General features: G+C 45.9%; 1 protein-coding gene across 1 annotated transcript in view; it reads right to left on the bottom strand.

Annotated features, from left to right (window-relative positions):
• Positions 1–15279, bottom strand: part of LOC134034909 (POU domain, class 6, transcription factor 2-like) — a 45448-nt gene that overhangs the window by 16758 nt on the left and 13411 nt on the right. The window contains exons 3-4 of the mRNA XM_062479610.1: positions 13000–13307; positions 262–396 (exon numbers count right to left, since the gene is read on the bottom strand). Coding sequence (XP_062335594.1) covers positions 262–396; positions 13000–13307 — 443 coding nt within the window. The remainder of the gene's footprint in view (positions 1–261; positions 397–12999; positions 13308–15279) is intronic.

The raw sequence follows: 15279 nt of genomic DNA, 5'->3' as shown, positions 1-15279 counted from the left end.
GGCCGCGAGTGGATAAGAGGAAGGGGCTGTGTTTGTACCCAAAAAGCTTAACATAAGACAGAATCTAATGGTCCACAACATACTAAGAAGTTTCTCAAACATCAGGAACAAAACTCAAAATCTCCCACTTAAACATGATTAGTATTGTGTAAATCTGATTGGATGTAGGTTTTGTTGGAATTAGTTTTGTGTGGAGGGTGCCCGGCGACAGATGATGCAGGTGATTTGTGTTGTGATTATGGCTGTGTGCGGAGCACTCACCTGCCCTTGCGCATTGGTGACCAACTGTCCCGTGACACCTTGCAGGTTGGAGAGGGGGCTGCCGAACACCTGGGAGCCGGCAATGGAGCTCATGGCTGCTGCTGCCACCGCTGCCTGACTGGCCAGAGGATTCAGCTGGGGAAAACACAGCTAACCAGTTAGCATAGCATCACATGCTACCTGTTGTGTATGATTATACATAAACAAAAACACACCAGTTGTGGACTAATGAACCTCATAGAGTGTACCAGCTCGTAACATAGGAGAGCATGGTGGGTTGAGGTGGATAATACGTAGTCCATCATCTGTTTCCCAGAGGTCTGTGCTCTGGGGCCCGATGGGGGGCCCTGGGCTAGGGGCGGGGGTGTAGAGGAGTAGGCCAGTGGTAAATAAGTGGGCATTTTAGCACTCTAAGTGTTTCCTGTGGCCCTCGGGCTTCCCCCAGGGCTCAGGCCTAGACCATCCAGCTCTAACAATGGAAGGAACCAAGGTGGCCATGCATCACTGTATCCTCTATACCCACCACATGCCCCTTCCACTCCCTCCCTCCCTGCCACCACCACATCCACAACCCCCAACCCCCTCCTTGCCACTTCCACACCCCTGCACCCCCATACTCCCCGCCACCCCCACCTCCCAACTCTCCAGCATCATAATGCACTACCACTGTTGTTCCTTCAGAAGAACAGGAGCACAGAGGGAAAAAACAGACTGTCTTTACCTCTGCAGTAATGGACTCATCTGGACTGGCCCCAGTGGTTGTGGAAGTGTTTTTATCTGTGTGCACGCATTTGCTTGTGTGTGTGTGTGTGTGTGTGTGTAAGGGAAGGAGCGGTTCGGCAGTGCCTGGTCACATCGCTTAGATTACTGGTATAAATCAAGCTAACCACTTATTAGGGAGTGAAAATGCACTGCTGATTTGGTTGTAGAGCAGCAGAGCACAGCCTTATTAGGTTGAGTAAGTACTAGATCAAAGAGCAGGCAGGCAGAGCAGACCGTCAAATTACTCATGGGAATGGAGAAAAACTAGAAACACTATTTTGAACAATCTAGATGCTCCTGGTTGGCAATCATACCTGACTCCATATTCAAAAAGCACCAATGACACTGAAGCAGTGGCCACACCATGAAAACAATGAATTATAAACGTGTAAACACAACACATAATACATGTAAAACAAACAACATTGGCCCAATAAACAGATAAAGGGAAGGCTTGTTTCTGATGTAACCACTCATTAAGAAGCCGCTCCACGAAATACAGAAACTGCACTATTTTATTTCTCCACACCACAGCTCTATGGGGATTTCTTCTTTGTTCAATTGAGATCATTCAGTTGCCATTCATCTTTTATCTTACCCAGGCACCATATATTATTACGCTTTCTGAAATCAAATGATGAAAAAATGCCACAGAGCGATCAATACTTTTTCATTGACAGTAAAGGTTAAGCACATTAAGAATGACACTGCATTTGTCTTATGAAATCATATTTCATGTTGGTGGCCTCAAATTGGCCATGATTGATATTGCGTCCCCTAGTCTGAAAGTCATGGAGTTTTTTCTAGACAATCGCAAGATTCTCTTTTATTTTATGGGCCTTGTGTCCGTCCTTCTGAGTAAGTTCGCTTCAAACATGACAAAGACATATGTCTGCCTTTTGACTTTAAAGTTTATTGTCTTTCATCAAGGTAAAGGCGATTTCATGATCTGACATAGGTGTTTCGATGTCCTTGACAATTTGCAATAATCTCCAGATGATAAGGAATTTACCCACTATCTCCATAAATCCCTGGAAGGTTGTAAACTTCCACACAGGGTGGGATTTATTCATATTCATATGGCCAGGCAAGGCCCGATATACAATGAAACTGGAAAGTTTTGAGTGTAAGGCAGAAGGAACAAAACAATGATGAAGCATATGGTAATGATTTTCTAAATATGTCAGTCTCATGTGAAATGTGTGCCCCTGAGGTATCTTGTCATTGTGGATATCCGTTTGCAATGATACCCACTGTCTTCAAACCTTCTCAACATGTCTCATTCACTTTTTGATTGATGTGAACAGAAGTAACAACAGAAGTCTATTTTCATATCTGCTGAAGAATGAGAACCTCAGCCAATATTAAAAGTTACATTTTGGCAGGGTTAAAAAATGTCTCTTTTCTAGACCTTTCCCAAAACATCTGACAATTACAATTGATATTTAGACAGACCAATGTGATATAAATGAGGAAATGCATCAGTCATAAAATCCCTCTGTAAACATGATAATGAGATTTGAAATGGTGCATAGTGTGTTTTATAATACAGCTGTAATATTTGTTTTATTTGATAATACAATTATTAAACTAGATAAATGTTTGACATATTAGTAGATAGTTTTCATCCTCTTTTAAGAAGGAGTAACCACAAAGCAGACATGTCTTAGATCACGCCCTCTTATTAATTGATCTGAGCCATCACATCTCCTGAGAACTAGAGAGAGAACCAGAGAACAGGTCCTGTCAGGGTGAGGGGCCAAAGAGTCAGGCCTGCCCATCGTGCCTCATCACTGGAGGAAGAGCAGTGGATGTGAGGAGAGCTTATCTGTGGGCCACATCTTCACATGAACACATCTGTGAGATGATGGGGGAGCTGGGGAGGGCAGAGAGTGATACCAGACAGGGATTGCATTAACAGATAATCCTGGCTGGTTCTCTGACTGTAGCCAAGCTCTCTTTGTTGAGGAGAGAGGATTGGTGGGAGTGGACACTCTGGTCCAGTACTGGTGAAAAAAAAGACAGTTTGGTTGCACTAAACATGTTTTATAGAAAACACTAAACAATATGATATAAGGACCGACATGTACCTACTGTACTGTATAGACTAGCAGTTCTTGGTCTTCCATTAAACCACACATGGCAAAAAATTCGTGTGGATTAGCTAAAACACCGAAAACACAAGTCAACCTCTGATCAAATCACTGTGTTTGACTCGTTTCTCCAAAGAGGCTTTGTCTGTTCCTTTAAATGTACATGGAAAAAGGCTTGTGGTAAGAGAGTTAGGTGCTTTAAGGTACTAGATATATTGGTTGGAGGAGGAGGGGAGAGCAAGGGAATAAGAAGGGATAGTGGTGTTCAACATGTAAACAGGTGATTTCCCACCCCTGTGTCTCCTCTCAACACCTCAGTGGGGGGCAGGAAATGACAGACCTGCCCTGGCGTTTCTGCTGATTGCATGTGTTGCTGGAGATAAACAGTGATCTTCTTGTTTGCCGAGCCAGCATGTAAACCATTGCGTTACATCCCATTCATTCCCCCTCCCTGAATAGGGCAAATATTACGTTCCACTGATACTGGTCACCTGCAGAGTCTGGGACTGAACAAACACCAAGGAGGAGATATTGACATGATCGTATTCTAATTCTAAGTGTTGGAAAGGTGCCTGATGCTTATGGTGCTACCTGTTAAGTACAATATGTTCACATTGAGCGATGTTGACTAAATCTGAGAAGAGCACTACTGTATCAAACCCTATTTGAGCCTTCATTTCACAGGCTGCCATCATGCAGTTAGCTTCAACTCAGATACTCTGACGCCACAACGCTCTCCAACTCGCCTGAATATGTATACTAACAGGGTCAGCTGGTGGCAAAGCAAGGTCGTCAGTGGGGAGCGACAGAAATAATGTATGGGATGAAGTAGGGAAAGGTATTTTTTGGTAGTAAAGGTAAAAAACACAGGGAAAACTCAGACTCTATTGGACACTCTTGCCTGTGCTGACCATTTGACCATGTGGGTCACCTGGAGCAGAAACCCGTGTAATCTCTGGAATGGAAGACAAAATCGCTCCTCCGGAACCGTGGAGAGACCTCTGGAAACTCAAGTGGTTGACACAAACTACTCAGAGTTTATTCTTGGCTAGTTTCTTTTATGTGGATGCTTTTTAAAGTTAATTGCTTTTCTGGCCAAGACAACAGGGTTGTACACAGCTGAGGCAATGGATACGATTCTGTTGGTGACCAGTGTAAGTACATTTTCATAGTTAAAATGGTGAAACTTTACATATAAAACACACAAATAAAACGGTAAATAAAAATGGTTTATCCGTCTGGCGATGGACTTTAGAACGCTTCACTAGGTAAAGTTAAAATTCAACAGACTAGCATGTGATGATGTGTAAGCTAGCATGTTTCCAACCCAAATAAGAATGACGAAGATAAAACCATGCCTGAAAATCTAACGGCAGCCAAAGTCACAGACACCCGTCCATCTTCCATCCTCCTGTCACACTCGTCATCAGCCAGCCAAAAGTGTGGCAAAGTGAACCAAAAAGAAAAAATGAACAATCAATAGCACCATCGCTCCAGGACGGGAAGGGACATTGTCGATATCGCTAGAAGCACGCAAGTATTCCTCCTCCCTCCCTCCCTCGCTCGCTCCCCTCTTTCCTCATCCCCACCTCTCCGTCCCTCTTTCCCCCTGTCCTGAGCGGATATAATCAGCTGTGACATGAGAAAACACCTTCTCTGTCTGTCTGTCAGGACTCTGCAATGCTCGTCCCCCGCTGCAGCTCCGCTGCTGGCCTCCCCAAACACCTCCCCTCCCCGCCTCCCTTCCTGCCTGCCATCCCTCCCCTCTCTCTCCCATGTACATCAAAATGCCATTAGGCCCTTCAAAACACCTCGGGTCCCAGGGTTTCTGGAGCCAGACTCCGACTGTGGTCCTGCACTCAGGGCCCTCTGAGCCCCAAGACCCCACCCCCAGCCCGGGTCTCTGGTCACAGCCAACAATACACATACCCAGGGACAGTCCTGAGGAGGGGGATGAGATACGGAGGACACAAACCCGCCCACCCCCCTCCCCCCGTAGGGGGGTGAGAGAGGTGTGGAGAACAAACAGGGGCAGTGAACGCCACAAAAATACAACACCCTCACATCAGATAACCAGTCAGAAAAGTGGAACGTACGGAGAGCACAGAGAAGAGGGAGTGGCAGGGCTGGAGACAAATGGAGTGATGTCATAAGACCCAGAAGGCAACAGTTAACTGCCGGGGTTTGGTTGATCAAATAAAAAGCATTAGTTTCAGGAAACGGATGTCTGAAGCAGGCATGGGAATGGCCCTACTTAATGAGGCAAGATGCAAATGACAGAGCGAGTGAGTCGTGAAAATGTTGAGGGGGACCATAAACGAGTGATGAAGTGTCGGACAGTGACAGTCGATCTCCACTCTCATCAGCTTCATTCAAAATTAACAGCTGCTTCAGTCATTACACAGAAAATTGTCTGCCCCATTTCTTCATAATTGTGGGGCTCTGAAGTTCTGAGTGGGTCCTTCCTCATCAATCATCCGACCACTACATTTTCTGTGGTCCAAGGGAATAGGGTGCAGGTTTATCACAGTTCATCCTCTTGAAGAATGATCCACAACATTTCGCTTTCCTTTATTTGTTCCCCCTTCTTTTGTTGAGATATTAAATGTGCGACTACTTTGTGATGAAGTATCTTTCCCTGGGAAGTGCTGACCATTTCATTGTAAGATGTGACATATTTGGTGCAGTTATTTCTGTAGAATTCTTAAGTTGGGAAACATACCTATTTTACTCCTGGTCTACAGATGTAGAACGGCACTGGGGAAGTTGTTCTAGTCATGATTTTGAAGTGGATTCATTATGTGTCTGGATTGTTCACCATATGAACTGCATTTGGAGAAAAAAAATCATTTTACAAAAATCTCAGGGTCATGGATTCTGACTGAATAAATATAGAAAATGGTATCATGGTCATTTTACTTTTACAAAAATAATTTTGAGATGCAAAAAGAGAGAAATCTTATACACAGATAGGGAATTCAATTTTACTCAACTTTGCCTATACCCATTTGGGCAAAATGTCTTCTCTTTCACATCGCTGATGCTTGACATATAAATATAGCATTTGAATGACTTTAATATCCTCCTAATCAATGTCCAGTGATCTTTTGATGTCCTCAATTCAATATAGGAAGGGTCATCTTTGCTGCAGCTTTATAAACACAATAAAGGTAAATGATTACTCTCTACTGTGGTGTCCAAAAATCGCCCTATAATGAAGAGAAATGGCTGAGCTTCAGGGGAGGCCTGTCGTGTGTCACTGGGCGTCTCAGAGCCCCAAGATTAATCATGAGAGAGGGGCTCTCCCTGGTTGAGATGTGGTCACCCCCTGATCGATAAACCCACCTCTCTCTCTCTCTCTCTCTCTCTCTCTCTCTCTCTCTCTCTCTCTCTCTCTCTCTCTCTCTCTCTCTCTCTCTCTCTCTCTCTCACACACACATGGTCTACATCAGCATTAAGTGGGGAGATGAATTGATGACATTTACAGACTTGTGTATTGATCACCTGCTTTTTGACTTCCCAAGGTTTCCTCTCGTTCAGGAGTTAAGTTAACAAAATTTAAAATCTACCGCTTTTGCATTGTGGTCCATTTACAAAAGCATCAATTTCACTTTCAATCCCCTAATCAAATAGGTCAGAAACGAATCCATCTGAAGGAATCCTAAATGCTTTAGTCATATTATATGTATCAGCCAAAATATTGTATTTATATGATGTGTATCAGCATTTTAGAGGGGAGCAGTGATCCAAAAAAAGAAGAAGAAAGAAAAAGGAAAATAAATAACAAAAACCTTGGGACTGTGTGAAGAACCATACCAAAATCAGACGCATGAGGGATTTCTGTTAATATTCTGTAGGGACCGCAAATGGGACTTTTGACTCAGGTCTACAAGGAAGCCATAATGCAATAACATTGCATTAAAAGGGGGCTTTTTGCGGTGCGCGCTGGTGCACAACTGTTTTCCTTGTGTGAGCCCGGTGCTCTGTTTGCGGTCACTAATGGGCATCAGAAATTACAGCCAGTGGAATCAGGCCCCGCGGGGGGACTGGCCTCCTCAGTGGAGCGGAGCACTTAGACTGTGTCTTAGACTGTGTCTGTGAGAGCACTGGTGGAGGAGGAAGGAGGAGGGAGGAGGGGGGAGGCAGGAGGAGGGGGGAGGGAGAAGGAAGGAGAAGGGAGAAGGAGGGAAGAGGGGGGAGAAGGAGGAGGGGGGAGGGAGGAGGGGGGAGGAGGGAGAAGGAGGGAGGAGGAAGGAAGAGGAGGGAGGAGGGAGGAGGGAGAAGGAGGGAGGAGGGAGGAGGAGGGAAGAGGAGGGAGAAGGAGGGAGAAGGAGGGAGGAGGGGGGGGGGGAGGAAGAGGGGAGAGGTAGGAGGGGGGAGGGGGAGGGAGGAGCATGGAGGGCTTGGGAGGAAGAGGAAGGGGGATGGGGGAGAGAGAAGAGGGTGAAGGGGACTCAATGTCATGGCCAGGCCTAATAGTTAAAGAAACCCTATTCCTCTTTCACTGTTAAGTGCATCTTGGCTATGTCCCCCCGCACCCTGCCCCCTGCCCCGCTGCCTCCTCCCCCTCCCTCTCCGGTCTCCCTCGTGGGCGTCTAATGCGTGTCACCCCCCAGTGCTAGTGTGGACTGATCAGGGCACCGAGCCTCCCTTCTGGGCCCTGATTTGGTCTCTTTGCCCACTCCTCCATCTTCACCCGTGGAAACACCAGCAAAGAGAAACAGGTTCCAAATCAGCCAGCAGGACTGTGCACATGGAAGAGTGGTAAAACGATAAAAAATGCTTAATCTTTTAATATAGAACTACATTATCCATGATTCATATGCAATAGAAAGTAATTCCCCAGGGTAAAGGGGAAAACTAAATTACTTCACTAAATCAAACTCAACCCCAAATAATAAATACATTCACTGATTCTCTCCTTATTCAAAATTCAAGGTGCATATATTTGCTCTTAAATTCAGTCGCTTTTTCGCCTTAATCTCTCATTTGAAGTAAATAAAAGTAGTAAAGCTTTCATGGTCAGATTGTTTTCCCTCATCTGGCTTTATAATTATTCATATGAAATGTGGCACACTCTTATTTTCTGCTTCAGTCAACAGTGCACATTTGTATTTCTAAATGGTGCTGCGCTGGTTACGTAAGGCAATTTTCTGCCTTCTTAAAACCCGGATCTCCTGTGCATTAATGAGGCCCGGAGCTGAGCAGCGGCTGCAGAGAACTCTGCGTAGTGGCTGCGTGCCCGCGAGGTCTTCTGGGACTGCTTCTACGCGGCTCAAACACCCCCTCCACATCTGAACCCAGCGGGTTCCAGTACTCCAAATCAGCGGGAAACTTTCCAAAATGAGACGACATACTGCTGTGCATGTGATAATGCTGGGACATACAGAAATGCGCAAATATTGAATACATCTGTAATATATAAAATTAGTTTATCTGCTCCTTTTTTTCCTTTGCTTTAGCATATTAATTTTGTTTTATTCTTCTCTAAATCTACATGTAAAGTACTGTATGTCCTTTCTTCATCTAAATGTAGATCTATGTCTCTTATTTAGCCTTCATTTCTGAGAGGCACTGAACAATTTCATCTAGTTAAGTGTCTCCAGCTTCACTGACACACTATAAGCTATTAGACTTCAGGAAGCCTGGGTGAGTTTAACACGCAAGGAGCTTGTCATTTTAATTTTGATTTAACACGCTGGGAAAGTATTATGGGTGCATGAGTAAATTGAACAGACGTGCGCCTGATCTGGAAAATCAATTAAGCGATGTGCAGGAGTGATTTAATACACATGTTTATATAATGGGAGAGACCGCCCACCGATCTTAGAGAAAGACCATGGGGGCAAATTGGCCAGTGCTGATTTTAACAGCGGTTGACATAGGCAAAAGTGTGTGTTGCGGCGAGGACAGTGACACGGGTGTTTGAAGGCGCCTCAGCTGGAGACAAAAGATGTTGAGGATGGCTAGAAACTGAGAGGGAGGGAGGGGTGCACCATGAGGAGGAGGAGAGATGAAGAGGAGAGATGGAGAGAGTGCAGACAGCCAGGGCCCCTGAAAGCCCCGTTGTGGTTGGCAGGCGCTGACCTTGGTGACGATGGGTTTTCACGAGAGGCCTCTAATGAAGGCTGATTGCCGGGGAATGGTGAGGGAGCCGAGGGGGAGCGAGAGGAGGGAGGGAGAAGAAGAAGAAGAAGAAGAAGGAGAGGAGGTGGAGAGAGCGAGAGAGAGCAAGGGAGAGCGAGCAGAGACGAAGGGGAGAGAAAAGGATAGTCTCAGGTAATTGCAGCACTTGTGGGTCTGGGGCCCCGCGGCCCTCTGATGTCGGGGTGCGCTGAGGAAGGAGAGAGATGTCTGTGGACGTTTTGGAGGTAAATTGTGGAGCGAGGGGACAGAAGGCAGAGCTCAGGGCTGTAATTACCCCTGTGAGTGTGTAGGATGGAGACTGGACAGCCCCAGTGTGCCTCTCTGACAGGGACGGAGGAGAATACTGCAGGGGGGTGGGAGGGCAGTCTGTCAGACGGACAGACAGACAGACAGCGGGGGGCTGATGGGGGGCTGGAGACAGACGCAGACCGTCTCTGACTCCTCAAGGCTCTGGAAGCGGCCAGCCAGAGCCCAGCCCAAGGTCAGGGGCTATTAGAGAACACACCACAACCATGTGACAGGGCAGCACAGTCTGGAGGGGGGCCAGCGAGGAACAACAGAGCAGATGGAGAACATGGTTCTGTACAAGAAGGGGAACATACCTTGTACTCACGTCTTTGTTGGACAGCATTGGGGTTTTCAACTGCCCTTCAGCTTCAAAATCAAGAAATGAGAGTTCAAAACAAATTGTACTCTTGGCAATTTCAAATTTTTACTTCTAATCAGAAAAATTATGCACAACTTTTAGATTATTTATCCAAAATTGTGAATGGAAAGAATCGAAACTAAATTGACCCCAGTCTTGCATTCAAAATAGATATTGCAATGAAAATGTTGTGAAATCCGATAACATGAAAAATTGAGTGTGCATGTGTGTGTGGAATTGTGTGTGTGTGAATGGGTGGCATCTTAGAAGCTACTTTGAAAGATGAGGAGTGAGTGTGGGTGTGTGAGCGTGGGTGCGTGGGTGTCTGTGCATGTGTGCACGTTCGGGCCGTCGTGGAGTGGCACCACTGGATGGCGCAGCGGGGTCACAAGGGCCTCTGCTCCCAGGGTGGAATCAGAGAGGGTTGATGGGCCGGCCTAAGCCTCCCACTGCCACGGATCAGTATGTAGCGCCTCTCCTCTCCCTGCCTGGCCCGATGTAACTCACTGGAGTGGCAAATTACACCAGACCTACAGCTGTAGCCCGACATTATGATTAATTTGATCAGTAATTTCTCCTGTTTTTCATTTTAATCGCCGCGACCATTCTGCTGTGGCAGGTCTTTCAGATCTAATTAAGATCAATTCCTGTGTAACAGACTTGGCGAGCGCCTTCAACTCGTCGTCAAATCCCTGAGCTCTCGGGGCATGGAGAAAACCCATGGCTCTAATCAATCAACTTCCAGAAAATCCAGCGGGCTCCAGCAATCAGCCCATTAACACACTTAAGCAAATTTCATAATCTCCCCTGTCTATTTGTCACCAGCGCTGAGGCTATCGCCGGAGCCACAGGCCCCTTCCTTCTCTCTCACATGCTCACTCTGCCTTTCACTGTACCCTGCAGGCGGGAAAGGTGTGTTGAGAGAGAGAGAGAGAGAGAGAGAGAGAGAGAGAGAGAGAGAGAGAGAGAGAGAGAGAGAGAGAGAGAGAGAGAGAGAGAGAGCACTCTCCGACTCTTAGTTAAAATGGGAGTATTACCAAGGTCACCTTAAGGTCCAAGGTCTAATACAGAAACAAGTCAGCAAGAAAGAATTTGTTCTGGCTCCACTTGGCTGTGTATCTGTCTCTTGAGCACACACTGTCACTATAAAGTTATTGTCGGGAGTCAGTCAGTCAGTCAGTTATTGACACCTAACACAAATGAAAACAAGGACAGTTAATTTCTCCATTGCAAATAAAACTAATACTGTCTACTATTGGGCCATAATCAGACATGATTCTTGGCCCACTGTGTTTTGACAAACGGTTGGATGGTTGGATGGCCCCGTGTGTTTGAATAATAGGTAATTGAGAAGGTGTTATCTATGTGACTGTAGAGGGCAATAATGACATTCGATTTAATAATATTGACTCCCTAGGGAAAACATGGAGCCCAGGGACTTCCATTAAAATCCACACTGGGAAGACATCTGTGGCCAAGAGGCCTCTAAGAAAGGATTTAAGGCTACCGAACCTCAATTGTTTTAAAGTGTGTGTGTTCATGTGTGTGTGTGTATTTTACTGTGTGTTTGTGAGAGGTTACTGAGGCCTCTTCTTGGATGGAAGCCTCAATGGATTAACCAAAGTGATGCTCAGTGACTCCTAAATGAAAATCCAATCACTGACCTGGGTGGTGAGGGAGGGGGGTCTAATACCGGGGCCCAAATCCTATTGCAGGTTTGGGTGTGTGCCGAAAGCCAGGATGGCAGCTCACTCTCTGGGCAGGCCTGTCCTTGGGAGAGACCCCCACTGGGTCACACGGCCACACCGTCGGTGACAGGACACCGGCACTGACCCAAAGAGATACTAAACCCTTTACACCAGTCCTCGCACACACAGGCAGACACACACATGCACACAAACCACCCCCTAATCCTATTGGATGAGGCAATATCTTAATGATGTCTGATGTGCCCCTTCTGGCCTCCATGAGAGCGCTCCTCAGTCATCATAATCAGCATGAAGACAGACCCAGAGCACTCAGAGCACTGCAGGACCGTCATGTGACACAAAAACCCAAGATCCCACTTCAGAGGGATTTTGTGATGGCTGTGGTCCTGGTTCTAAAGGTCCTGGTTCTGTGGTCCTGGTTCTAAAGGTCCTGGTTCTGTGTTCCTGGCCGTGTGCTGGTCAGCCACCCTAGAACCAGGACTATTGCCCCTGCTATGACTGCTCATTTTCCTGGCTGGAGGTCGATCTGATGGAGGCAGGGCTTCGGATGCCATTAAATCCAGAGCTGTTTTTCCTGCTGAGTTTCCCCAGGCTGTGACAGGGCCGGAGAAAGGGCTGCGAGGGGAAACAAATAGCCCGACTCATCCCCACCATAAAGAAGGGTGCACCACCCCAACCCAATAAGAGCCTGACGCTGACGAATGAGACCAGGTAGAGGGAGGCGACCCTGGCCTCTCTCCACCAGAAATGAAAACCACGGGGATATAAAATAGGTTATTATCGTCACACCCTGACAGCCAGACGGACGGACGGGGAGGGGTAGAGATGGATGGACAGAAGAACGGACTTCAAAAAGCTGGGTCAGAGTCAAGAAGGGTAGATAAGATGGAGTGACTGATTAACGCTGATGAGGTCAGAGACGGATGGAGGCTCCGTATCTTTGATCAGTCGGAGCGGTCTGAGAAGTGTCGGACCTGGTCCTGTCAAGTCTGAATGTGACTCAGCACGTTGGGCTGTACCCACGCCGACCTTGTCGATGAGATGCCGACAGCACAGCGGCCCAGTGAGATTCTAACCATGTCTGTTGATAAGGATCTGAAGTAGGCAGAAGAACAGGGAACACTGGACCTGGTCTACTTCCCAGACATTAGCATGAAGTTATCTCAAGGTTAACCTGCTGCGTCTACATCATGCATCCCATAATATGCTAGGACGACGCAAAATCCATATCCAGTGGTCACAACTCAAATGAAGCTGCCATGTTATGACAGACTCCTCGGCAGATCTTCTATACCCGACATTAGTTTTTTTAAACGACGTATTCTTGTTAAAACAGGAAGTAAGGACACACTGTAAAAGGACACACTGTAAAAGGGCTCACCTGTAGTGGCATCGGCGGAGTCACAGGTGAGGGCAAGCTGCGGGCTGGTGATTGGTTCTGTCTGAGGGGTGGAGACTGTGGTGATTGGCTGGGGCCCGTCATGGAGGTGGTGGACGAGGCAGAGCCAGGGGAGGGGACTGAAATGGAGGACTGCTGTTGGCTGGGAGGGGTCATGTGATGCTGGTTCTGGCCATGGGATTGGGGGTGTCCTGGGTGGTGCTGTTGGTGGTGGTGATGGTGCTGGTGGTGCTGCTGCATCTGTTGGAGCTGCTGCAGGTGCTGGAGCTGGGAACTCAGGGATGAGGTAGCTGGGAAAGGAAAGGCCACAAGTCACCATCTTACACCTCGCAAGTATGAAAGACTCAAGTCTTCACCTTAAACTATAACATTAAAACCAGAAAGAAACAGAGTTGAATTAAAAAAGGCTCAAAACAATAGAAGTATCTGATATTAAACAAATAGTTCATTTTTTTCTCTCAAGGGAACTGTTTGAGGGACTTTGGGCTGGTTATGATAGGAAAGTCATGTAATTCACAAGTCAACAGTTTGCCCGCCAACTCAAGTCCCAAGTCACAATTACAACAAACGACCATGTGTTCTATAGCACATCCAGGTGCCACAGCAAGAGCAAGTGGAGACAGTCTCATTATTCAAGGGACAGCTGTCACACCTCAATAACAATATACATGCATAGAGAGAGGTGTTGGATGCAAAGACAGGGGTCTGGGACATCGATGTAAATTGAACTGTGCCACAACGAGGCCCTGTAGGATTCGAACCCCTAACACAGGGCAGGTGAGTATTCCACCTTTAGTCAGATAGAGGACAATGATGTCAATGATGACTGACAAAATTGCTCTCTCAGGAGTTAGGCATCTCATTCTTTCTCAGACAACATTACAATCACTGGTTTTAATAGCTGGAAATCTCACATGAAGGGCCATCCTTGACAGAAAATCTTAAGAACTAAATCCATTATCTAATTGGATCTGATAATGGCACACCATTATAATCTCAATTTGAGATTTCAATGCTAATACATTTTTATGGTCTTTTTTTACGGTCACACACCCTGAAAAGACACACAGGCATTCTTAGAGTAGCTACACCTAGTGATTACCTCCTGCTACACACATACACAGGTACAGGACATGTACAGGTACACACACACATTCCACACACACACACACACACACACATTCCACACACTCACACACAAACACACTCGACTCCCAATCCAATCCAATGCATGCGTATGATTTATTTTAAATTCCATTCATCATTTCTAAGACACAGTATAGTGCAGGGTCCCCAGGAATGGCTGAATTTGAAATTAATTCATTGCCTCTTACATTCTTACACAAAGCAATTCTGAGAGATTGTATAGGCTGTACATGTCCACGACTTCGCTTCTTACTGTACAACCCTTATGTCATAGGAAGCATGCCACACAAAAGCCCACATCTTTCAAACCTGAAAAAACGATAGGAAAAAGAAATCACATCTCAAACTGACCTTTACGACTCATTCAATGAAAGGACATGCAGCTAACAGTAAGCTCTGCAACCAAAAAAAAGTGATCTATTCCATTTCATTGGGAATCTAGTTAATTTCTTTCTTGAGATGCATCTTGACAAGGAACAACACAGCGGAGGATAACTCTAAAACCAGACTCATGCGGTCCTTCGTACACTGGGATGATGCAGGTGCAGGACTGATATGTTGGAATCTTGGGTCAAATCTCTTCAACAGAGATGCTGCAGTTTTGTACAGTGTACAATCTCTGTGTACAATCCACTTATCACCAAATAAATGAATGGCCTCTCATTAATTAATCAAGAAATTATGATTATGACAAATTATCATTAAATGATTAGTTCATCAGATTTTTTTTCAAGATTATGTAGCTAACATGTCAATGACTGTTATGTTGAACCCCTCAAAAAATATGTGGTCTCAACCAAAACTGTACAAAATAGCTATATCCATCAATTGAAGAAACAGCCGTGTGATAAACACTGATAATGCAACAGAACATTTGTGAGAAGCCAAGTAGACAAGCTTGTATACATACTAAATCAATGCACTTTAATAATTAAACTATGCACTGTTTGATATAAATAAAATATCAGGGCAGACATTTCTTTGATTAGTCTAGTCGCCAAGGGTACTGGACAGGCACATGCCAGCATTTGATCCACATTTCTTCCTCCTTTTTTCCCACAATCCTACATAGCAGAAGGATCCTGGTGCAAAAATCTAGGCTCTGTGAGCCAGTAA

The sequence above is a fragment of the Osmerus eperlanus genome, chromosome 15, assembly GCF_963692335.1.
Source record: "Osmerus eperlanus chromosome 15, fOsmEpe2.1, whole genome shotgun sequence".
Lineage (NCBI taxonomy): Eukaryota > Metazoa > Chordata > Actinopteri > Osmeriformes > Osmeridae > Osmerus > Osmerus eperlanus.
This window is presented reverse-complemented; position numbering and strand designations above follow the sequence as displayed.